The 26,266-nt window shown below is 39.9% G+C and overlaps 1 protein-coding gene across 2 annotated transcripts in view; it reads right to left on the reverse strand.

Moving 5' to 3' along the window:
• Positions 1–505: 505 nt before the first annotated feature.
• The window catches only part of TEAD3 (TEA domain transcription factor 3), an 89,850-nt gene continuing 64,089 nt past the window's right edge, over positions 506–26,266 (reverse strand). The window contains exons 3-14 of one of the 2 annotated variants that reach the window (XM_025165647.2): positions 23,457–23,521; positions 20,236–20,298; positions 20,045–20,107; positions 15,507–15,518; positions 14,917–15,054; positions 12,761–12,804; positions 11,848–11,909; positions 8,960–9,093; positions 8,260–8,433; positions 6,785–6,925; positions 6,291–6,443; positions 506–4,827 (exon numbers count right to left, since the gene is read on the reverse strand). In XM_025165647.2, the coding sequence (XP_025021415.1) occupies positions 4,714–4,827; positions 6,291–6,443; positions 6,785–6,925; positions 8,260–8,433; positions 8,960–9,093; positions 11,848–11,909; positions 12,761–12,804; positions 14,917–15,054; positions 15,507–15,518; positions 20,045–20,107; positions 20,236–20,298; positions 23,457–23,521 (1,163 nt within the window). In that variant the 3' untranslated portion in view covers positions 506–4,713. The remainder of the gene's footprint in view (positions 4,828–6,290; positions 6,444–6,784; positions 6,926–8,259; positions 8,434–8,959; positions 9,094–11,847; positions 11,910–12,760; positions 12,805–14,916; positions 15,055–15,506; positions 15,519–20,044; positions 20,108–20,235; positions 20,299–23,456; positions 23,522–26,266) is intronic. The other variant, XM_007426575.4, reaches the window with a different exon arrangement.

The raw sequence follows: 26,266 nt of genomic DNA on the forward strand, positions 1-26,266 counted from the left end.
CAGTACTTTGCTTTTGCGGCAAACTTCATAGACAGTTTTATCACAGTCTGATGCTAGAAAGAGAAGGAATATTTGAGCTGTAATTCTGTTTCCAAATAGAGTTAAACAACTGTATGCCAAGAATGTGAAAACTTCACTTGAAGATTTTAGCAGTGATCTCTTCATACAAGTTATCATACACAATTTTGTTACAAGTAAACATTTATAAGAACTGAATTGTGAATGCAGTGCAAAATTTTTCCCTTGTGCAGCAAAACTATGGATATATAGGATACATACAGAATTTCAGAGAATGTAGCCTGGTAGAGCACATTATGGACAAAATAGTAGATTGAGGCTTACTCATATATAAAAGCAAACCCATTGAAATCAATGGGACATAAAAAACACAAAGTTAATTTCTATGATGCCTAAATGTGAAACTAATCAAGAGTCAGACTGCAGCATCTTCTTGCAAATATGCTATGAACAAACAAGAAAACAAAAATGCAAATGCAAAAAGGTATTTGAGCCAACCCATGAACAATAAGTTTAATAGTTTTCAGCAGACCATAGCTTTCTAGAAGCTCCACTGTCTCATCTAGTTGAAGATGGACATACAGTAAACACAATAATATATGATACAACCCATCACAGCTGGATTAAAAAAAATACACAAAATATAATACATAAAAATGGTTTTACATTGTGGACTGACAGAGCTCTAAAAAAAGGTGACCATAACCCTGGTAGGCTTTACAAAGTCTTTAAAAAAATAAAACAGTACTTCATGTGAAATTCATAAATACACGGGATGTGGGGGAGAGTTGGTTATTGAGATTTGGGATACCTGTGGTATATCCAACTAAAAGACATTCATGAAGCCATTCTTTCCTTAAGCTTGCTGTCACTGTCTGGGGACACCAAATAGGCACTTATATGTATATATCTACCTGCAAAGTTGAGGCCAAGGGTGGAGAGGAATCTGCAAGAGTAAAGGTGGGGATGGAATCTATATAAGTTGCACAGGAACCAAGAATAGTATGGCATGGAAGGACTGAAAAGAAAAAGATGAGAAATGTAACAGTCTGGTTTAAGAGGAGGCTTATTTGAAAGATTTTAGCTAATGATTGTCATTATAATACAAGAAACTGCTTGTACATAAAGGCCTTTTTCTGTTCTCCCCACATCTTTTTCAACAGAAGATTATTTTATTATGCATGAGCTAAGGAGAATAGGGAAAGTTTAATCTTAATTCCTAGAATTTTTCATTTAGGAATGAAAAATGCTACATATAAAGCAGCCAGCACTCCTGTCCTTATAGATGTTGATGGCTGAAATAAAAAGGCATTCAACATCCTAGGCTCTGTTGATTTTGCCTTCTCCCATTCTAGCTGCAATAGCTATTATTTGATTCCAAGGATGCTGTACCTCTCCCCAAATGCTTGAGGAATCTCAAAACGTACCTGAACTTCAAAGCTGGCATTTATTGTCCAGTCAATTCTTCCTAAGAATAACATTTAGGACAGAAGGTTGCGGCATCACAGTGACCAGTTTGCCCAAACAACACATGCGGTCATGCTTGGAACATTCAATTTACCAAGGACAGTGGAGCAGAATTAACATGATGAAGTGAGGAGGAAAGGAGATATCTGATTTCCACTTGGCATTGCTTGTTAAAATTTCCAGCACATGTTGTTTATCTCTTCAGAACACAACATGCTGCAAAATAAGGCACAGTTCTGAGCAATTTGCGACTTGGTTCTCTACAAATTCAGTCTCCATGTACCATTCCATCAGTGTGACCACCTCGGGAACTCCTCTAATACAGAAGGGAGTGTTTCTTTTAACACTGTAATGGAGTCATCCAGAAGTTCTTGGGTGGATTCAATTACAATCAGTTCACAGGGGAAAAAATCAATCTTACTTGAATTTAAAATGTCCTTCAAAGGGTTGGGAAACTACTCTGTCAGTTTGTCTTATGTTGTCACCTCAGAGCTGCATGCGTCACTCGAACAACAGTCCAAAGGCTCTTAGGAACATTCTTAGTCTGCTGATTGAACTCTGAATTAGCCAATGCCTTTGTACCTGGTCCTTCCAGCAAAAGCTGACCATTCAGGTAGTGAAAACAGGGTACTAGGTCAATAATGTAGTGGTCATACAGGCCAATAGTGAAAGTGAGGCCCACGTCAGTTATGAAAAAGAGATCATGACTTTATGAAAACAATCCATGACACCACCATCTACCTTCTAAGACAGACAGACAGACAATGGCAGTAAAGACAAAACCACCACCCCCACACACAAAACACCTTGAAAAAGAAGGAATAACCAATGTGAACGCAGAATTTTAACCTGAATCTTTTGACCCAGTGCCATGAACTAAATTCACAACCCATCTGCTTTAACATATTTTTATTTTGAAACTTCCCAGCTACTTTTCACAGTCTCTTTGGGGCTCCCCTCCATACATGCTAATAACACTATGAAAAAACATTTCACTGTGATGAAATGTCTCCTTACAGCACCTTAAAATAACCTCCATTTAAAGTGGGACATATACGTACCCAAGCATGAAAATTTAATAGTGGCAGGCTTTGGCCTGTGCATTCCAAATCCTTCTAGACGGGGTAACCTCCTATGCTCCCTTCCCCAACAATCACATCCTTGCCTTATAGTGGGCCCCTTTCCCAAGTACTTGCTTGGGGGCTCCTCCATCAGAATTGTACTGGCTATGGGAAAGGGCATGGTCTAGGGATTAGTCTTGCTGGATTGATCAGAAGGAATGGGACAAGAAGAGGTGTTTTTTGTTTGTTTAAGTAAAAAACCCTGCAGGACAAGATAGAAAAAGCTCAGTGATAGAGACTCAATGGTAGAGACAGGCAAAAATCATACATTGTTAGATCCTCTATTATTCAAAAATACATGCTAGTAATTAGACAGGGTATAGCTGAAACTTATGGGCTTGAGCCCTGGAGATGCCATGCATGGTGATCTTGACGATATTCCTGTAACAGAATTCCTGTAAGCACCAATCTAAATTAGAAGGCAACTATGTTAGACTACAAGTTTAAGGTCAGGGGCCTGTGTTTAGACTTAAGCCTCAGCATTTCCAACAAGAAACAATACAGCTTTCAAATTATGTGGGACTACATTTCATCTTTCAGTATGTCCTTGGATCTGGGTTGCCTGACTACTTAATTATTTTGATTCTACCAAACTCTACAAGGATTTGCTAAGTGGAAAGTATATAATACAGAGGGGTAAAATGTACCTGGATAATTAGATTCTGCCCCTGTGTGTGACTAGCACAGATGAACAGAGAAGTAGGAAGAAATTAATACCTCACCAGGATAATGCTCAGGTAGCAAGAACTTTGGTCTAAGCTTTTCCCATATGTTTTTGGCAAGGCAAATGTAAAAACAAAGAGACAACAGAAAAAAGCTTGGACAGTTGTTAAAATCCCACAGAAGTATGGAAATCTATCTAAGTTACTCAGCCTTAGCCAGCCCAAATATTTCCCTAGACCAGTGTACCAGTGTTTCTCAACCTTGGCAACTTCAACTCCCAGAAATCCCCATGCTGGCTAGGGAATTCTGGGAGTTGAAGCGCACACATCTTAAAGTCACTGAGGTTAAGAAACACTGGCCAAGACAGTTATCTCACGATCCCCCTAGTCAGCCTGTTAATTTCATGATTCCCTGATTTGCTTTCCTCCCAGTGCCCTCCTTCTTCCTAATACATACTCTAACTTATAATGTCCCACAAATACTTTTAAGACCTTCTTTTGCTTGCTGGGGTTCTTGTTCTTTTTTTCCCCCTCAGTCAGTCATTCTCTCTTTCTCTCTCTCTCTCTCTTGCACACTCACACCCCTGCCTTCCTCCCTTCCCTCAATCTTGTAGAATTACTCATGTCTTCTACTCAAGCATCTGGGACACTATGCAAAATTGCCGCACTTTTTGCCATAATCATCAGCAGAAATCCTTCCACCAGCTTCTTAGCTTGTGTGAGGAGGTGGGAAGATGCAGTAATCCTGCATTTAAAATGCCCAGGGTATTGAGGGAATAAAATTATTTCCTTAAAATTAACCAACAATAATGTGCCCCAACAAGTCAGAATCTGTCAACTCCCTATGTTGGCACTGCACACAGACTGAATCAAGAGATTTTTAAAAAAAAAAATTCATCTTCTTCGTCAGTGACTAGAATAGGATCAGTTACAAGGTAGGATCAGATTTCCCAACCTTTCTTACAACAAGCATCTTCAGGCTGCCCATGTTAATTGTTCTCTGCAGATCAAAGCCACCAGGACAGAATCTGGAATTTGGCATGGAAAACATAGGCACATTTGGATATTAACAAGAGTTTGGCAGTCTCATTTCACCAGATGCTATTAGCATTCTGTTGCTGGGAAAGCATCAAGAGGTACCAGGCCTTGGCACCAACATCTCCTGAAATACTGATGACCTAGGCCCCAAGAACAGTTCTTCCTGCTGCCTCCAGATACAATCCTCCTTTCACTTTATGCTTTCTTGTAATGCTTTTTTTCTGTTTGTTTGTTTAAAACGTTCCTAGGTAGAAAACATCTGTGATTGTGAAAGTCATTTTTTGGCATTTTTTTCTTTGTTCATTTTCAAAGGATGTGTGTCAAGGCATCCTATACAGGTGGCTTCTCTGACAAGTCTTCTCTTTCCTTCCTCTTCTTTAAATTGTCCAGTCAACCCAGAGGGGCCTCTAGTCTTTGACCAACTTGTACACATGATGCTGAGCTCCATGCTCACTGGTCGATACCTCGAAAACAAACGCTATGCAAAGTAATGTTTCTTGGGTATCTCTGTTCGTAACAACCTAGTTAAAAACAAACACACATAGAGGGAGATCAGAGAAAGTCAAACTGAATGCAAAAATCAAGTTCTAAATCCAGAGAAAGGGTAAAATAATTTGCATGAAAAAAGGCCACTGAAATTTATGCACCAATTCCTCTATCCAACTCCTTAAATTTAGATCAAGTTAGAGAACTCCATTTAAATGACGGCATTAGGATGTTTTCCCCCAATTTTGCTAGACGCTTATTTCTTATGCATAGGACCTTATGTACATACAAAGCCATTTTGTGTGGACTGGAACTTTTATTTGGGTGTCATGTGAACTGCTTAAAGCATTGTGTATATAGAAAAGCAGTAAACAGTAAACAGATAATATAATGGAAAAATAATCATCCCCACTAACTGGCCAATTCCCCGAACTGTTTCCATCTGATTACTATATAAGAACAGCTGTTTCATTTTAGGAATTGTTGCCTGAGATTACTTTTTTCCCTTTTTTCCTCCTGTCTTTTCTCTTCTGAATTATGTTTTTTAGATTGTAAGCTTACAGGCAGGGATTTATGTTTTTTCACTGATTTTGAATATCAGTGAAAAAAAGACCTTCCCTGCCTGTGAGGGTTTTGTTTTTGTTTTTGACTGAAATAGAAAAGCTGAAATGAAACAAATACAACGTATAGGTGGATGAGAAGTTTAGTTGTAATATTATTTACAGAACAATCATGTGTTTTTTAAGAAACCATAGATATTTGTATGAGTTGCAGTTCTAATTACTTAAATAAGTTATCACATAACAGATGCACAACTGCACTTTAAATGAGGAAAAATCCCAGGGGGAAAAAACCATAAGAACTTGTCATTTCCAATGGAATTCACAGCATCCAGCATGCAAGGAGTTGCTGACAGAGGCTACGGGACCACTCCAGCATGTTCTGAATCTCAGTCACTACATAGCCCTAGGAAATAACTATGTAACTTGCCAATCATGAAGCTATCCTTTTCTGCGGAGTCCTTGGGGTTCTCTGAGCTTGGTTGTTTTCTTGCAAACATTTCATTACCTGGCTAGGTGACATCTTCAATGCAGCACTGAAGATGTTACCTAGCCGGGTAATAAAACGTTTGCAAGAAAACAACCAAGCTCAGAGAACCCCCAAGGACTCCATAGTTCAACCCTGAGCTACACATATTCGCTTCTATTGGTACCATCCTCTTCTTTTAACAAGTAAATAATGAGCACTGAAAGAAGAAAAATCTGAGAGGAAAGGGATGAAGCTATTATTGTTTATAAGCCAAGAACAAACCACTCTGATTCTCTAGGGAAGTCAGTTAATCTAGATTTGCTTCTCATCCTTTTGTAAAGATCAAGGGTAGTATCTAGGCAGCGATAACATTGTGGAAATGACTGAGAAGTGCTTTAGTGAGCATCAGTGAGAAATGAAGGGGCCAGCTAGGATTCATGATAGAAGAAAGAAGAAGCAGATTCTTTACCTGTAGGATGGTGAAATTCTCCAGGACACTATTCATCATGTATTTTTCTGGAAGATGTTTCAGTTTATGGATGAAGTTGATCATATACTCGCACATAGGGGACCGATGGATTCGATACACACATCTTCCATTCTCCACCCGGGCAAATTCAGTCTGCAGAAACACACAGAGAGATCAGGTTTTACTCATGTAAAGGTGTCAATGCTGAATCTGCAGGATATCTATCCACACTCAGAATGGCAGAGATAATCAAACAGAGAAGAGGGAGGTGAAGCACTCCAAGAAGTAAAGTATAATGAAATGGAGGACTAGACTAGTACTCAAATAACCTGCTTCCAGTAAGTGCATATATAGTTACAAAGCAACTTAATCCTTATGTTGCAAATTCTTCTGAAGAATCCCTGTTTCCAATCCTACATTAAATATCATGATGTTCACCTTTTCTGTAGCATCTTCCCTTTGCTCATTCCCCATACAGAAAGCATAGGACTCACCTCCACCTTTTCAACAACCTGCTTTCCAAAGGAGCACACTTTAGTGGAGACTGTGATGGTCATGTTTTCTGCACTGCTATATTGACTGCTTACACCATAAAAAGCACCAGGACCATCCTGAATGGTGCTGTTCAGATCCGCCTAGAACAGAGCAGGAAGTTCATGCAAGTCAAATATAAGTTAGAAGGATTTATTAGCTCACAGTGTCACCAGTAAAATAAATCTAGGATTCACTGGATTAGGAGCAAACATGCCTATATGAGGTGCAACTGGGTGATATTACTAAATATTGAAGTATTTAAAACATTTAAATAAAATTGGATCTTATTAGTTTTGGATGGGAGAACACCAGGAAATCCTAGGGCTGTAGTTGCAAAAACTTCCGGGAAGACAACAATGGCAAATCATTTTTGTATTGTTGAAAATAATACAAAAATAACATGGTCATACATCATTATAGTCAACAAGAGTTGAGGCTGACTCAAGAAATGCCATATTTTAAAACATTTAATAGAGTAAATATTTAGTAATCTTTTGATTATTACTTAGCATCACCACAGTTTGAGAAAACTGTCTGTTCAGAGCATTTTACAGATGGGAAATGAGGTTCAAAATATGCTGTTAGGCCCATGGGTGAAGTACAGTTTGAAGCTGTCCAGCCTGAAAGCAGGTTATTAGATTTGCTCTTATTCTAAACTACAGTTATCTCCCACCTTCAGGATAAAGAAAACAAACCGTTTTGATACTCTTTAACACATGGATAGGTCCTGATGGCCACACTAGTTGCCAGATCTTGGACTACACATGAGCATACGCTCACTTCCAGACACACACATCTAATACACACCTCATCCCTCTCTACACTTGTCATCCTTCTCTCAGTGGCCTATAGCGGGGTTGATGGGAAGAAGCAATGAAATTTATTCCAGTCCTCCACTGACCTGCTGCTGAACATTGTTTTACTCCACCCAGTGATAAAATAGCAATCTGGATCTCGCAAGCCAATTGTTTTTGAGATTGGCTATCTGGAGTGGAGAGAATATTCAACAGCAGGAAACCAGTGATCTGATTCATGCTAGTTAATAGAGCATGTTGATCGGTTGGCCAATGGAAAAAGTGGGTGGGGTTCTTGTCCAAGTATCTTTCATTCAGATATGTGTGTCAAATCTGCTTAGCATACAAAAGGAGTAAAATCATAGCCAATGTAAGATTACTTGATACTGCATTGGTAAGTTATGGTAAGTTAGGTAGTAACTCCTACCTAACTGCATATCACACCCCAATTACATCAACCGCCTTCAATGCTGGATAGAGATTATGGGAATTGGTCCAACCTTCTGGAAGACCCAGGCTGGGAAAAACTGATTATAGGAATAGGCTAAAAAGAATAGTAAGATCCTCTGCCATAATAACTAGTAAATAAGTACTTAACAATCAGAGACACTGCTTAACTTCAACCTGCATGCAGTTCTTACCCAAAACTTGACAAGGAAAAAGGAGTTCTGGGGTCCTCTCTCATAGAGCTCTTTCAGGCCACCTTTTTTCTCAGGAAACTTGTCATAAATCTGGCGTATGTCCACTGCCTCCAGCAGTGGATCACTGTATGAGGGGTTCGTCTGTCCGATATGCACAAAGAGGTGCTTGCTATACTGTAATGGGAAAGGGAACAGATGGCATATTTCTTCACTGTACAGATTAAAACATTACAAAAGAAATTGGATACTCTTGCTGAATTTGCCCTGGATGATTCAAGACTTTTTGCCAGTTACTACCATCTGGGCAAAAGTAGCCCAAAAGGAGCCACAGTAACATTTATATTTCACAAGCCAGTAAACAGAGTTTGGAGCTCAAGTTTTAGGCATCATTTTTTAAAAAGACTGGATAAATGGAAGCTCAGACCTCACATAAGCATGAAGATATGAGAGAAATCTGCAGATACCACTACAGTGAAACCTGAGTTATCTGGACCTTGATGCAATGGAGCAAATTCACTTGTATGTTATGTCATTTGTGCAATGAAGTCACCACAGAAATTGGGGATGGGAATAACAGGTACCCCTCAATTAGTCTGTCAAAATGAGGCTTCACTGTATTCTGTAGGATAAAGCTACCTCCATCACCCTTCCCTCCAGTTTGTATGAATGATCATGCCAAATGTTCTCTCTTAAGAGTTACCGTTTCAGGGTCACGCTGTACTTCCATGAATGCTGAATACTCAAGGAGCCGCAACTTGGCAGAGGCAATAGTTCGGTCCTGCCAGACTGGCACAGCTGAGGCAGAAGGTGGAAGAGGAGCCAAGGGCTCGTAGCCTAGAAGAATGGTCAGTTAAAACATTCTTGAGCATTTAAGAAATAAATTTTAGTTGCAGGAACAAAGTATAGAAAAATAATCTTTAACTACTGGGAAGAACAGGCAACTGGGCCAGGGGGAATCTACTTTGGTTCCCATTTGTCAAACAGTCAATCCTTCCAGGTAATTTAAGACTATTTCCTTCATTGTCATTTTGATTACAATAACATTAAATTCCTTCATTGTTATTTTGATTACAACAACATTAAATTCTCTCAAATTAGAGGATTTTTTTCCCCATTTCTGGACCGTATGGATTTAGGAAATAGCAATATGAAATATACTATCTCTTAAATGAGGAAAAGGCTGTCAATGGATCCCTCCCTTCTGGACAATTATTGTTCAGTTTCCAATCTTCCCTTTTTGGGGAAGGTTATGGAGAAGGTTCCCTCTAATAAATGCTGCTATCTTGTGGGACCAAGGAAGCATGCTTTCTCTGTTGCTGCCCCTGCCCTCTGGAACCCCCCCCCCCCAAAATATGAATGGCACCCACTCTCCTGGGGTTCCAAAAAGCCCTTAAAACCTGGCTTTATCCCAGGTCTGGAGTTAATGTGTTTATTGATGTATTTGTGGGGGCCCTGTCAAATCCTTCCAGTTTATCATTTTGGTTGTTTTACTCTAGGCTGTTTGTTTATGTGTCTGTAATTGTTGTTAATTGTTTTTATTGTTTCTGGATGTTGTAAGCCACCAGAGTCCAAGTTAGTGAGCAGCAAATAACAAATTTAATTTAGCGGAGTCCTTGGGGTTCTCTGAGCTTGGTTCTTTTCTTGCAAATGTTTCATTACCCGGCTAGGTAATATCTTCAGTGCTAAAATGGGATGGGGTTTGCTCTCTATTTATGTGCTGTGACCTGCCTTCCCAGTGCTGGTAAGGGTGGGGTTTTTTTGTTTTGCTCCTCTGGTAGTTCTTTGACTGGCATATGTTTGCTGCTTGATTGTGTGCCTGGTGGTAACCTTTGCTTATCTGGGTGATGATTGCTGGTGATGATTGCTGGTGGCTGATTGCTGGTGAGGCGATCTTCTGGTCTTTTGTCTCTTTTGAATAGTATGTAGATGCTGTTAATCTCTATGTGTCTGTTAATCGCTGCCTTGTCTGAATACCAGGCTTCCAAGAATTCTCTTGCATATTTGGATTTAGCTTGGTCTAAAATGCTGACAGTTTCCCAGTTAAAACTATGGTTGAGTCTGTCCATGTGTTGTGAGATTAAGGAATTTTCGTCATGTCTTCTGACTGCTAGTTGGTGCTCGTGGATGCGCTCTGCTAGTCTTCTGCCTGTCTGTCCTATGTAGTGTTTGTTACAGTCTTTACACCATATGTTGTAGATGACTCCTGCTTTTTCTTCTTGGGCTACTGGGTCTTGTGGCCTACTTAAGATATTTTGGAGTGATTTTGTTGGTTTGTGTGCTACAGAGATTGTGTGCTACAGAGATAAATTAAATTAAAGTAAGGTTATTCATGAGCAAAATAGAGGCACTGATTAGAAATCTCAAACTTGGGGACAGACATGAAGAGCAATATGGATCAGACAATCTCCCTGCATAAAACATGACTTAAATTCTCAGTTACTGCTACAATAATACAAGAAGTCAGTGTTCTGCTTTCACTGAGTCCCTGCTCTCAACCAGTCCATGTATCCCATGTTATGGAAGAGGAGAACAAAATGAAGACGTCAAAGTGCAGCCTAGAAAAGTAGCATAAAGACACCTACATAGTAAGAAGGTTTTATTCCAGCTCCCAAAACAAAATGTGGACAACCTTTCCCTAGTTAAAGGTAAAAGACTGAGAGTAATTATGGCCCTAAAGGAGTAATTCTGTAATTTCTCTACTTACTGGTTCAGTATTACTTCGATATCAGTTTGATTTTAGTGCAAAAGGCCTTACGGGTAGTCCTCACTTAACAACCATTCATTTAGTGACTGTTTGAAGTTACAATGGTGCTGAACAAAGGGACTTATAACCGGTCCTTGCATTTACAACCCTCGCAGCACCCCTGTGGTCATTCAGGTGCTTGGCAACCAGCTTGCACTTATGATGGATGCAGTGTCCTGGCATCACGTGATCACCATTTTGTGACCTTCCCAGCCAGCTTCCAGCAAGCAAAATCAATGGGAAACCATGTGATTCATTTAATGAACATGTGATTCACTTAGCAGCTGCAGTGATTCGCTTAATGACTGCTGCAAAAAAAGTTGTATAAAATTGGGAGTGACTCACTTAACAACCACCCTGCTTGACAACAAATTTTCTGGTCCCTATTGTGGTTGTTAAGCGAAGACTACTTGTATTCCTATATGCATAAGAATATTATGAATGTCATTGTGAACATGTTGCCTTAACATGCTGATTCTGCTTTCATTTTGCTCTATAGGTAAAGATGAATCAGGAACAAGCAAAATCTTATTTTAAAGAACATGTAACTTAGATGAGCATACATTCATATGCTACATATGAATTATACAACATACAGCCCAGGCAATATGAAGATGATAATGACCCTAATTAGATGAGACGTTAAATCCAATACTACAGTTGAGAAGAAAGACTTCTGGATCTGAGAGATTAGCAATGGCAGAAAAGAGCTGGTACTGTATAAACAAAAAATCGGGATCACATATAGATGGTGGCAAAGGAGACAAGAAAATTTTAGTTTCTGCATGAAGTCGAGCATAAAGAGGAGGTTAAGTTGGAGAAGTCAAGTGAGACAGACCACTTACTGGCTAGTGATGGAGGCATGGGTGGCTGAATGGGGTAGGCTGGTTGTGCAAAAGGTTTAATGCTGAAAAACAAAATAACATTGAACAGGTTAACTCATTTTGACAAACCTTCCTCTAATCTGCATACTTCAGGTACAGCTTTTCTCTGAATATCAGATGCTAAGAAATATGAGCAGTAGCATGGATATTTGCAGGAGGGGCAAGGATAAGGCAAATGATGAAACTTGTGTGACAATATAATGTAAATGCCGTGACTTACATATTTACATCAGACGTTGGGACACAAGTATACAATTGCAGCATTTACATGATGATCTCATTGCCTGCATGTCATCATTTTGCCAACATTGAGATTTGCTGCATATGCGGCTGAGCAGAAAGGTGCTATCCCATTCATATCCTGTTGGTGGGCTTCTCACAGCCTCTGGCCAGTCAATGCGGAAACACAATGCTGGACTCAGTGGGTCTTTTGATGTGATCCAGCATAATTCTGGATTTCTGGAATTATTTGTCCAAAAATATTGACTTCATATTTTGTATCGTATCAAAAATATAATGCAGTGGATAAGGAAGTGTTTGTGGGCTTCGCTGTGGCATGGTTTCTTAACTGAAACATTATCTAAACAATGGAAGAGCTTACAGTCTTCCACATTTGAGTTGGAGCAATCTCTTGGTGCAACTGGTAACTAGGATTCAATTATTCTGTTTGTGCCTCTCTCTGTTTTAGAAGAATTGTAACAAAAGTTTGCTCAAAAACCATAATCTTGCATCAGTATTAAAAATGCACAAACAGCACGCAGCTCAAGCACTTACTCTACAACAGTCATGTTCAAGACTATCCTATCCTATCCTATCCTATCCTATCCTATCCTATCCTATCCTATCCTATCCTATCCTATCCTATCCTACTTACTCCTGAGAAGATCCAGACTGTCCTGGGATAGGCCCACTCCAAAACTGAGGAAACAAAAAGAACACAAAAAACAAAGTCAAGGACATTCTCAATAGCTGACATCATCACTCAATGGTTCATAACATGTTGAAGGGCAATAGCCAGCCTATTTAATACACTTTCTATAAAACAGCTTGAAACTTCTGCCACCAGCAGACTGTTGGAAGCTGGGGCTATATCAGTGGGCCTTTCTACACAAAGCCAGAGCATTTTTTCATTTTTGGTAAACTGGTGAGTCAGAGGTAGGCAAACTGTGAAGAATCAGTGGCTGTAATAGAGCTTCCTGACCTTTGAAAGCCCACTTGCTGGCTTAGCAGCATCACTAAAGGAAACAAGGAAAATTTTTAGCCTTTTTGGGGGGGGGCAGGGGGGAGGAAGTTATGAGAACAGGAGGGGAGGCCTTTGAGGGGCAAACCACTACCATCCATACCCTTAAAACTCGCAAACCATCCCAAAATTGGTACAGGTAGTCCTTGGGTAACGACCACTCCTCAAAGTGTTGGCCATCCTAGCACCACTGCGGTCATGTGATCATGATCCAGGTACCTGGCAACCAGCTTGCACTTACAATGGCTGCAGTGTCCCACAGTGTAATGTATGTGGGAAAGACCCTGGGAGATGGGGGGAAGAGATGCTGCCTAGGGAATGGTCAGATAAGAGACAGCAGCTGCATAGTGGGTGGAGCAAGAGGCTCAGAAGGGTCCCTCCCTAAGTTCTTGGGCTGTAAAGGTGAAGGTGGGAGAATTGTACTTGCAGACTTGCAAGATTCTGTTAAAGTAGCTTTACAATAAAGTAGGATTCGTTTATCTGGTCATGTTTCCTGTCCAATCTACCAGGTAAGGCTGACACATGGTCATGTGACTGCCATTTGTGACCTTCCCTGCCAGCTTCCCAGAAGCAAAGTGAATGGGGAAGCTGGCAGGGAAGGTTGCAAGTTGCTTCTGTAAGTCACTCTCATTCCCATCGCTTTTTCTCCTGAGGAGCCCAGCTACGGAGTATGAGATCCCAGGGTCTTTCCCACATACATTACACTGTGGGACACTGCAGCCATTGTCTCATACTCCCACTGGTGCACCCTCCTGCACCCAGGAGCAGCCACCTCTGGCCTAACTGTGCTTGCACTGCCACAGCCACTTACCCACCCACTGGTCTGCTTGTGAGCCACCCGGGACTTGCAATTTCCTGCTGGCTTCCCTTCTGACTTTGCTTGTTGCAAGGTGGCAGGAAACTGCGAGGAGGTCTTTACTTAACAACCTGTGATCCTCGCTTAACAACGGCAATGGGGACTGCTGGGATTGCTGTTACTAAGCAATGCGGTCACATGACATCACACTTTACAACTGTATCACTTAGCAACAGAAATTCCAGTCCCAATTGCTGTCATTAAGTGAGGACTACTTGTAGATCCAGGAGAAGTCTACCTTTCAGACAATTCCCATTTCCACTGTGAATTTCATCAAAACAAAACAAAGGGCCAATTTTCAGCAGCAATATCTTGGGGTGCCTGGGCACACCTGCAGCCCACCACTGAGAGTTCCTTATCCTTTCATTGTAGAAGGCTTGGATGAGATCTGCCAGAGTTTGGTGGTAGTATATGTGAAATAAGAAGTATTAAATGAATGTGTGGAGGTGGGAGGAAAGTGTTTGAGGGAGCTCCCATAACATGAATGGAAAGGTACAGATGTTAGACGAAAACTGTATATTATACTTGCTTGCTTGATTAAATTCAGAAAAAATAACAAAACATAATCAAGCAAATTGCCAAACCATAACATCTATGTTTTTCAGATAGTTATAGGCCCAATGTATATGAAGATCAAACGTATCCAAACAAATTGTCAGAGATATTACATGGGGATATATAAGCTCAAACAAGATAACACTCAGAGGTATTTGACAAAATTGCTTGAAAATCCTCTTTCTTGCCTACTGATTAGGTTTCTAAAACATGGCACGTGAGTTTAAGAAGGTAGGCAGAGATGGATAGCCGATGCAGGTTGGGTCTAAAGTATCTAACAGGAAGGCATGTTTCAAATGAGCCAAGAGCATCTCTCCCTGGAATCCTCTCTGCGTATGCTACTACTTGCCACATAAGAAGCATGTGGGGCATTTCTTACCCTGGGAGCAGCAGAGAAGACAGCCTGAGGGAGTGGAGGAGGAGGACTCAGCTTGTTCTGCAGGACACTGGCAGATACAATCTGTGCTGATGACATGGAAGCCATACTCTGCAGAGCCTTGTCCTTTGAGACTTGATCCTTCAAAATTGGACAAAAATGAAACAGAAGGAGGGCTTGCTAATCCATACTTTGAGAGTGCACAAAAATAACAGCCATCTGAGATTAAGGGATGATTTTTATAATAAAACCATTTTCAGTCTGAGCTTCAACTACTGTACACTAACTATAAGCCATTCATTCAAGCTGTTTCTGAAAAGAAATGAGATAGTTGTCACTATTTTTAGAAAGCTGATTCTTGAGGGATCATGTTAATCAAAGACAGTCAAATTCTTTGGTTCTGTACAGCAAAGCACAGGCAGTTTCATAGTGTAATGCTCAAATTCTCCAAACAGCAGCTTCTAATTTTGCCTTTCTAGCAGCATCAGACATCATTTTAGGTTTCACTGAGCTTAAGGATTTGTGCTCTTTATTTTGCTGGTACCCTATGCATGAACACTAATGGAACAAAGACAGATCTGGGTTGTACTTACCAAGTTCATAGCCTGCATGAAGGGAAAAAGAAAAAGAGAAATATGATTAGAACCCAGGCACTGAGTGAAGGCTGAGGAAAATTGCATAATATCTATAATCATAATGGGGTTTCAGTGGATTAAAGAAATCTAGTTTTATTTTGTAAACAAACTACATCTGAGCAAGGCCAATTTCCAATGTAACCTACTACACAGAATCCTGGGAACCTTGGCTGAAAGGGAATGGACAGAAAATACCAAATGGCAGGATGCTGATCTCAGTGGATATCTTCTTCATGTTCACAAATGAAGTGAATGATTCACCAGTGGTTGGGGGGGGGGGGACTGGGGTAGGCTGTCTAGTTTTACTCTTCTACAAATCAGTCCATATCTATATATGGATGATAACACTCTTTTGCACACTAGACAGATATAAATGCAAAACAATGCACAAGGTTCACTCAATGTTCTCTTCTATCATGTACCTGCACAAATACAGAACAGGTAAATTATCTGGAGTGTAGAAATTCGGATGACCACTAGATGGCAACATGAAGATACAGAACACTTACCCCAGGGTTTTTGCAGCCCATTAAGTACTGCACTGAAGTATATCTATAAGTTTCTTAGGCTGTTATGTCTCTCAGAATAATATTAAGGAACAGCAGTGTATTCTTACATTATTATTTGGTATTTATAAGAAGTAATACACCGCCTACATGCAGACAATTGTTTGAATCATTAGAACTTATGCATTCTTTTTATATTATCTTTGGCTTCCTCCTTAAAGTTTAACAACTAAGACAGTAAACTGGCTATGAAATCATTCCTTCCTTTGGTCCCTCTTTTAAAAATGCCATGAAACATAAAGCAATCCAGGACTAAGGCTGGGAGAAGTTTATCAATCTCAAAACCTCAGTTCAGAACTTGCAGGGGCAGAATTAAAGGTCATTTCAGGTGGATTTCAATGGCACAATGCAACCATAAAAGGAGAGTTTATTTTCTGAGCACTCTCCCTCACCCCAACGCACAAATTTGCTAGCAGTGGTGCCTTTCACTGAGTTGACTAATTCTTGAGTCTGAAAAAGATCATTTTGAGATGAAGTAGAATATATAGGGCTGCTATAGTCCCTGATATCAAAATATAAAATATCAACCTAGCTTCCCTTGTTTAACCTTTTCCCCTCCTCTCTAATGTGGCTTCATTATTAATTACTTTGTAGGTCTGTTATGAATGAACAGCCTGCATTGCTTTTGTCCATCATGTAATGTTTTTTAAAAAATCAGAAATGCAGTATCATGGACAATTGTCTCATAAAGCAGGCTACAAAAGCCGTATTTCAGTACTGCATAAGAACACACACAGCCCCAGTTATGGGCACGTAGATGCACATGCAGAAATAACATGGCTTAGCAATGTGACTGGACTGCTACACCCTCAAGGTCCAGTGTTTTCTTCTGAGTATCCACCCCGCTTATGCCAAAGTTAAGGCACCAGCATCAACAGGATTAATTTGGGCATGCATCCTGTACAAAGCTGTCAAGTGTATCTCAAACATAAAAGTGACAACGGTAATTGTAAAAAAAAATCAATGAAGATACCAAATGTACTGTTTGATATGTATTCAAAAAATTAAAATTATTTATGAAGCAATGACATTAACTTCAAAAGAATGCTGATAATTATCAGTCCCTCTTTAGTTTCATTTTATCTTTTGTGTAAGGAGCTCCATTTGGAGGTATGAAGTCATTCCCATTTTATTCTTATCATAAACTTGGGAGGCAGGTCAGGTTGAGTGTGTATATACGGCTTGTCTTCTAATGAATGACATAGCACGTCTACTCAGAAGCCAGTTGCACTGAGTTCAGTATAACCTACTTCCACAGATGTGAGTATAGTACAGAATTTCAGCTTGAGTAATAATTTGAAAATGGATCTTCCTGGTTCCACTTGGACACCTGACCAACCTGGAAGAGATTTTGCCACTGGCAACAACATTCACAAGTAGCTAAGGTTTACCCTGAATACAGAGCCTAAGGGGAAATCTGCCCTTACTCCTTTCCTTGCCCACAAATAAGAAAAAGTAAGATGCCCTGTACAAAGTGGCATTTCTGGAGTATTTGGCAAAAATATTCCTTGACTTCAGCTGACTAGCATGCCAGTTCTGGGGTAATGTATTATGCTAACTTTTGTGGAAGATTTTCTACAGATCATTCTAGATAAAGATAAACACATTCTACAATTATATCCAATCATTTAATACAATATACTTTTTAAGTCTTTCTCACTGTCTATGCCAGCCTTCAACTGGAAGCATTTATTGAATTCTACAGAACACTGGGCTTTAAAAATAAATATAGGCAACTTAGTCTGTTTGTAAACTAGCCAAGATTTTCTTTCTTTCTGGGTCAAAAGATGGGAAGACAACCATCTACGGCTTTCCCAATCCTATTTACGTACAAACTCTACCTTGGGGAATCTAGAAAGGAAGAGAGGCAATTTTGGAATTTTTAGGTTCTTTCCAAGGCATGTATCAACAACAAAAATGAAGAGATAATTCACATCAGTTTAGAACACCCTCTGGCTTCCTTTACAACCACCCCACTCTCCATGCTTCATCTTCACTTTATTCAGCAAATCACAATACACAGAACACACAGAGGAAAGGGATAAGGAAAGGTTAGTCAATCTCCAGTTACAGAATAAGGAGGAAAAAGCCAACCATAGAAGAAAAGGAAAGGCAATCACAGGATAAAGCTCTCCAGTTGCATCCTTGCCCAGTTTCCTTGGCTCCTGGTTTCATGAACTTGTTCTACATATCCTGATTCAGCCACAGCCATCTTATGTTCCTTTCTGGTTCTATGCATCTCTGTTGCAATCAGCTTATTCCATTGCATAGGCCTCCTTGCCAAATTATTTATTAGATTCTTAAAACCATCACACAATATTTCCAGATCATAAGACAGGTCGAGTAACACCTATTTCATTTGTTTCTATATCTGCTATGGTAAAAAGTAAAATAACTCAAGCCTAAGCCACTCACACTAATAACTTAATAATTGTTATTATATATAATATTTATTATATAATTAATAACAGGGCTTGACACTCTCTCCCCTTCTGTTTAACATTTACATGAAACTGCTGGTTAAGGTCAGCCACTGGTTTGGGGTTAGGCATCATCAATATGCAGATGATGCCCAGTTGTATAACCTGAGCAGAGTTCAAGAGCAGGTGGAAGTGTGGAAAAGAGAGCCTTTGCACAGGGACACCTAGTTGTCAGTTGCATCCCTTCTTGGACTGGGAGGCGCTTCAGACAGTCACTTCTGCTTTAATAATCTCATGATTACTGTAATGCATTCTACTTGGAGCTTGAAGACCATCCAGAAGCTACAGTTGGTCCAGAATGCAGCAGCATAGGCAGTAATGGGGGCACTACATTAGGTATGCATCATCCTGCTTTGTGAGCTGCATTGGTTACCAGCTGGCTTCCAAGTGCAATTTAAAGTGCTGATTATCACTTATAAAGCCCTTCAAGGCAAAGGCCCTGCCTATTTGGGGGACCACTTATCTCCAGTGATCTCTGCCCATTCAGTTCAATCCAGCAAGGTGAGTGTACTCCGGGTTCCGTTTGATTACTTTGCTCTTCCAATTTGTTGTATTTTTATGTCTTTTTTTATATTTTGGTTCTTAGTTGTATGCCATCCAGAGTCACATGGGAGTCAAGTGGCCTACAATTTAAATATTAATAAACTTCTTAATATACTAAAGCTCTCCTTATTAACACAACACAATCTAGGATTCAGATTTGTACATACCCAACTCTGACTTTTAAAAACAAACTGACTACAAAAGAGGCTTCTACATTTTTTATTTGGAGAAAGAGGTTAAATGCTTTTATTTTGGGACTAGCTTCAATTGCCATCCTTTCTTTGAGGCTGAAGTTTTGATCTATTGATGACTGCAGTACTACCGTGAATATGTCAAGTATATGCTGTTAAATGAAGACTATGCCTCATCAGTATTTACTTTCCCAAACCAATAGTAGTGGTGGCAATATACAATTGTCACATCATTTCACAGGCCATTATTCATTCTCTATAGCTTGCTTTGTTAACAAAACTTCTCAACTTTTTGGGTTATAGTGAAGTGTTCAGGTGGAGGCATATAACAAATGTCATCTGATAGGATGAATAATATTACTAGATGTTTATGGAGAAATGCAGAACTGCCAGCTGTTTTAAGTCCAACCTGAAAAGTTCTTACTGAAAATTCACTCTCCTATTTCTCCACTGACTTGGAAAAAAAATTTACTGGATTGTTTTTAGATAGCAGCCCTATTCAAATCCTGCCACATAAAGATGCTCTATCACATCTACCAAGCAGCTCTCTCTTCAAGAATTCTAGCCTCCTTTTCAGGACTTTGAAAAGATCTGATCCCAGGATCAAAGGGAGAGGGGCAAGGACATAAAAGGAACAGAGTAGCAATCACAGAATGCAGTATGTTAGCGGCAGCATGGCCATGGCTTAAAGGTGAGAAAGCTGGGGAAGCGCGTACCTTCAGCTTGGACTGAATCTCACGAGATTTCCGTCTGGCTAGAACCTGCAAGTGGCTAGAGACCTGCAGAGAGAAAAGCAGAAGGAGAGGGGGAAAAACAGCAGAGCCGTCAACCAGAGGAAAGGAGAGGAAGGAGAGGGGGCTGCCCATGCTCACACACCACGGATGCATGGGCAGGGTCTCCAACGTACCTTAATGCCAACCTGGTACTCTCGCACCTTCTTCCGAGCTAGAACCTGTATATGGCTGGACACCTAGGCCCCGCCAAGTCATTCAAAAAGGAAAACACAAAAAGAATGAAGGTATGATCCCATATCGATTTGCACGACAACAGTGCTTCAAGCACCCATGTGACACACACTGGCCTCCTAAGCCAGTTGAAGTTCTGAAGGAATAGTATCAGCTTGCAGAGTGAATAGCAGTTAATGCTTACTGAAAGGATCAACTGAACGAAATTGCTGTAATCTTGCTGAATGCAACATTTGGAAATATTACCAGGAAATATCATGTTTAGGTTTCTTGGCAGCAACAAATACTTTCAATTTCAAATGTATTACTTCTCATGGACTTCTACACATTAACAATCATCTTGGTTTCAGAAACTACTCAAATTCTGATATACAGATATTTTGCTGCTTCAGGTCTGTGCAAAATGACCACTCTCTACAACTGTGCAATCCACTGTGTACTTATTTGATTTTTCTCAATCAGGTAACTGAATTGCCATTCACACAATCAAAACTGTTTATGGGCAGAGTCTTCAAAATCTTAGTTCTTGATACTATAGATACAGATACCTAGAAAATATGAAACATTTTTCAGCTATTTGCAAAACTGCTTTTAGGGAGGAAAACAGCAGACATGAGCTACATCTTCAGAACAGAAATTAACTATGAGTTTATGGCTTTGAGAGCTGGTTTAATATTTTGGATAAGAATTCAGTTTATACTTGGTTATAATTGACTCATGAAATAATCTTTGCAGGAAGTCATAACACATAATTTTCCATTATCAAAATATTGAATATTATATAGAGTCCAAAGACAGGTGAAAGAATTCACCTGACAACTACATCAACTTTAATCTGTGTTAAAGACAGACAATGGAAATTGCTTTTTCCTTACTCTATATACATTCATTTTACTTTAGATTTTACTTTTTTCTGTACAGGCACAATTCTACAGTAGAGCATTTCACCAATGATTGGCATAGCTGATGAAATGCAATAAGCCAGGCAATAGAAAAAAGACAAAATAAATCTGCTCTGTTTTATAGCGGCATGCTTTGCAAACCACTCCAACCTCTTGGGACAGTTTGCAGTCCCATTAAATATGTTTAAGATTATTTTATAAACCATTTCCTGCCATATATGATGTATAGTTTCAGCAGAAAGTTATAGACTGCTAGCTTTGGAGCTGAGAATCGTATCTGTAAAGATAAACAACTCAAAATCTAAGATATGCTTTCAGACAGTCCAATACTGATGCCTAGAAAAGCCAGTACAGATGTGGAACTGGCATTTCCAATTTCATTGTACTGTGGAAGGACATAAACCAGAGTCAAAATAGGATGGGAACTCTGTAAATGAACATTTTCCTACTCTGAACAGACAGCTTTCATTAATGTGTTACACACTGCAAGCGAATGTAGCTTACACAAACAGGGAGTTCCATAAAGAATTCTGCAGCTCTCCACTACTGAACCCTAATTATTGTGAGTTACTCTTGTAGGATTGAAGAGGATGAAAATGGAAACAAAGATAAGGTTTCATTCATGACACTTTTCACAACACATGAGACGTCTGCTCGCTCTGCACTGATTAATCAAAAAGACACAGCTAGAAGACGATAGGATAGGTATACACATGGTACATTCCCGATCCCAATTCTTTTTCCTATACTGTACCTCAATTTTACTGAGGTTGACCAGAAGAATGGAAGTTTCTGATACAATGAGGCAGACTTAGCAAGTAGTAAGAAGATTCAAGATCCAATAGTTATCTCCAGACTGTCCACAATGTGCTATGCAATCTCATGCCGTTACTCATGTACAAGGAAGGAGCACAGCCCAAGATTTGTTACTGTTTGTACATAATTTCTTCCTCACATAAACTTTCCCTCACTAAAAGTGAAACCTCCTTAATCATTCTCTTACTTCTTTCACTATTACAGTTTTTTAAATTTATGGTTGTGGATTTCAAATCTGGCTGCTTCATAATCCAGAACCTGGCTAGTCAGAATCCATCCATCCATCCATCCATCCATCCATCCATCCATCCATCCATCCATCCATCCATCCATCTTCCCTCCCGTTTTTAAAATTCTCCATCAGGCTAAATTAATGTGGAAGAGTGATAGTATGGGCATTATACAAAACGGAATTAAGAATAAAAAAGTGAAATTAAATTAGCTTGAGGTCAGTACTTATAGAAAACCTTATAGAAAACTTATAAAAAATCAGCCTCTACTGATTTAAAGAGCAGCAATAGCTGATGAGTATTTTTTCCTGCTGGTCATTCCTTTTCTGAAATAAAATCCCTTCATGTTTCCAGTGAGATGTTTGCATCCATTGGCATGCCATACAGGTGGGCCTGCTTCAGGATTCCTTCTAGCCTAGTTATAGGGTCAAATGGTCCTAAGTGGTCCTCCAATTCTGCCTAATCTGAAAGGAAGGTTCTCTAAAACAGTGTTCCTCAACCTTGGCAACTTTAAGATGTGTGGACTTCAACTCCCAGAACTCCCCAGCCAGCAAAGCTTCGCTGGCTGGGGAGTTCTGGGAGTTGAAGTCCACACATCTTAAAGTTGCCAAGGTTGAAGAACACTGCTCTAAAAGCCAGTATCAATTTCAATTGCTTGCAATAGAATTTCCCAAGTTCAGCAACTTCCAGATGGGTAGACTTCCCTCCAGCTGGCTGGAGAATTTGGAGAGCTGAAGGCCACACATCAGGAAGGCACCCGTGTTGGGAAAACCCCGGCAAGGGATTTAGTAGCTATAACTGCCATTCTCAATTACTGAACTTTAAATTATGTAATAAATAAAGTGTTTTCCAATATAAATCCAGCCATATGAAATCAAACAATTGAAGATATTCTTATATATTTTTTGTGAGATAAACAGCTGTCATCTGCTGTTTATCTCACAGAAATATTAAACCTATGTTAAGAAAGGTGAAGCGGAAATCTCACGAAAGACCAATGGCTGAGTCAAAATGAGAATTTAAAGATCACATATCTCCTTGGCATGACTTTTGTCAGTTAAGATATCCATCATGTAAATTACCAGCATACCAGATTACAGCACTGGAATATGCATACATAAGAAAACATACATGCATATACACATTAGTATTTTTTTCATTCTACACAAACACTTTTTAAAGGGAGTATGGGAGAAGCATGAAATGCATTTTTACCTGTTTTCTAGTCCTTGTCTTCCCTGTCCGTAGCTTGATGTATCTTGCTATCAGTTCATTGCGTCCTAAAGCACAAAAAGCAAAGATGTAATGTGATGAATGTGGAGCCCTTTTTGTCCCACTTCCTAGAATATAAAAGGCTGCCCTCTGAAAAATCAGATCTAGCTTCCTGCATCCTCCTGCTCCTAACTCAATGATGACATTTTACCAGAAGATGGCACTAACATAACACTTCTCCCATTGAACAAGGTGGCCTGAAAAAGTTCTGCTTGAGGCCCTGGTTATTTACACACTGAACCAGATCTCTGCAGCACCCCATAGTGTTGGCAAAAAAACTAGTGCTTAAGCTGGGCATTCAGAGAACAGTACAAACATGGGACACCCAGACATGTAGCAAGAAAATCATTGTTCCCTTTATGTAAGTTATGGGATTTCCTCCCACTCTTCGGGAGAGGATCAAGATCTGTAGCCTATGCTGGGAACCCAGAATACTTCTTGCCCTATTCTACCATGTTTAATTCAGCTCTCACAGGAAGATGTGTGCATGCTTGGATCCAGACTCGCTCGCTCGCTCACTCACATCTTCCTAGCTTCCGTGCATAATTCCAGGGAAATTTTATAATACTATACAGAAGAGGAGAGGAGGTTAAAAAAGCTGTAAAATACAAAGGCATGGAAGCTCAGAGTTTGAGGTCTGATATATGACAGTGAACAGGACGTGCAACCCATTGGGATATTTTAAGTGGCACTGGCTTTTGAAAGGAGCCCTTCCCAACCTCCTCCTTGTCCTAATTTGAAGCAGAAGAGCTTTTGCTCCACATTTTACAGGCCAGCTGTGGCCAATCTAAATTCAAACGTCAGAGCAGCTGGGAGCTTTCTTTTCCCTCAATCCCCCCCCCAACATGGAGGGGGTGGGGGAGAACAGGGTGGGGAAGCACGCCAGATTTATTTTGATGGACCAGATGGTATTGGCTGAAGCTAGCTGAAATGCCCTTGCAGCTAACTTAGAACAGAAAGAGAGAAGTTTGAAGGCTGAAGCAAGTGTGGTTTTTCTGGCAATGCCAGAGTCCTGTTTTCCTTTCAAGGAAAGACACTGGTTTTCAGCTTAGAGGACAGGCCTCTTAATGAGGTCACATCACAGCCCCTCAGCCATGCCTCTTCTTTCCCCTCCCCACCACCATAGGTTTTTACAGACAAGACCAGGTGCTGTGCCCAGTCAAACAACACCATGTGAGAGGGAAAGAGAAGGGTGATATCGAATACTGAAGTAACAATACCATCATAAAAGCCATCTGGCTCAGTGCACATCCCTTGATATGCGCAGTTCCTGACATGGGTGAAAAAAAGCAGACCTCAGAAGATAAGCTCTATCTTATTTGGGGCAGAGAAAGGAAGACAGAGTAGGGCTACATGTAACTTAAGAGTTGGTTCCCTCTTAGGAGTTGTGTGCATGCGTGCATGTTTCTGTCGGTACCTATTTAAGGCTTTAGACAGCATTCCCTAACCTGGTGTTACTACCGTACTGTACTTCACTCATCATCCCCAACTCCTATATTAATATTTAATTGTTTTCACTAATCACAGCCATTCTTTATTCATAGTTCACAAAAATGGAGAAACAGAGCTCAAACGGTCACTTAAGAACCACAAGCAAAATATTCCGTTTATCTCACAAACTGATAGCCTCATGTCTTGCATTGCTTGTTCCTTCTCATGTACAGTTCTGTGAAAAAATATCTGCCCCCTTTCACATTTTCTGATTTTTTGCCACTGATTATCAGAGCCTCGTGTTGGTTCTCCTAATATATAAAGAAAATCTGAGTGAACAAATAGTTGTTCATGAAATAAATGAAACTAGCACTAAAGCCCTCCAACGTGCAAAGTGACTGTGAAAAAAGAATTGCCTCCTTGGATTTAATAACTGGTTGCACCACTTTTAGCTGCAATAACTGCAATCAAATGCTTCCTGTAATTATCAGTTGTTCACATTGTTGTGTAGGAATTTGGACCCATTCCTCCATGGCTACTTGTACCAATTCAATAATATTTGAATGTTTTCTAGGTTAACTGCTTATTTCAGGCCCTGCCACTACATTTCCATGGGGTTTAAATCTGGACTTGGCCTTAGCCACTCCAAAACACTGAATTTGTTTTTCTCCATAGTGTTGCTTGTAAACCTGGGAACTCTTTCTTGCTGCATGGCTCACTTGGACTTAAGATGATCATCGGTCTAATACTCTCCTGAAGAATTCTTTGATACAACACAGAATTCATGCTTCCTTCAATTATGACAAGTCATCAGAGTCCTAAGCAGCAAAGTGTGCTCATCCCACAAAACTACTATTACTATGCTTGGTGGCTGGTATGAGGTTCTACTGTAGATCATAGTGTTTTGTTTCTGCCAGATATAGTGTCATCCACAGAGCCACCAAAAGTTCTACTTTTGACTCATCTCTCCAAAGGTCTGGAGGAACATTCACATACTTTTTGGCAAGCCTAAGATGAGCTTCAATGTTCTTCTTAGTCAGCCATGACTTCCACATTGCTACTTTCCCATTTCTACTCAGTGCTTTTCTGATTATGAGATCATGAACACTGACTTTAGCCAAGGCAAGAAAAGATTGCAGATCCCTGGATTATTTTATGTTGGGCAATTTTATGTTCGACCTTTGGAGTGATTTTGACCGGACAGCTACTTTTGGGAACATTCACTATTGTCCCCAAATATTCTCCATTTCAATATTGCTCTTACTGTGGATCAGTGGAATCCCCAAGCTTAATGTTTTTGAAACCTTTTTCAGATTGATAGG

This window comes from Python bivittatus, unplaced genomic scaffold (assembly GCF_059951505.1).
Source record: "Python bivittatus isolate LINGU-HERP-01145 unplaced genomic scaffold, Pbiv_v1 ctg000700_np1212, whole genome shotgun sequence".
In the NCBI taxonomy this organism is placed as follows: domain Eukaryota; kingdom Metazoa; phylum Chordata; class Lepidosauria; order Squamata; family Pythonidae; genus Python; species Python bivittatus.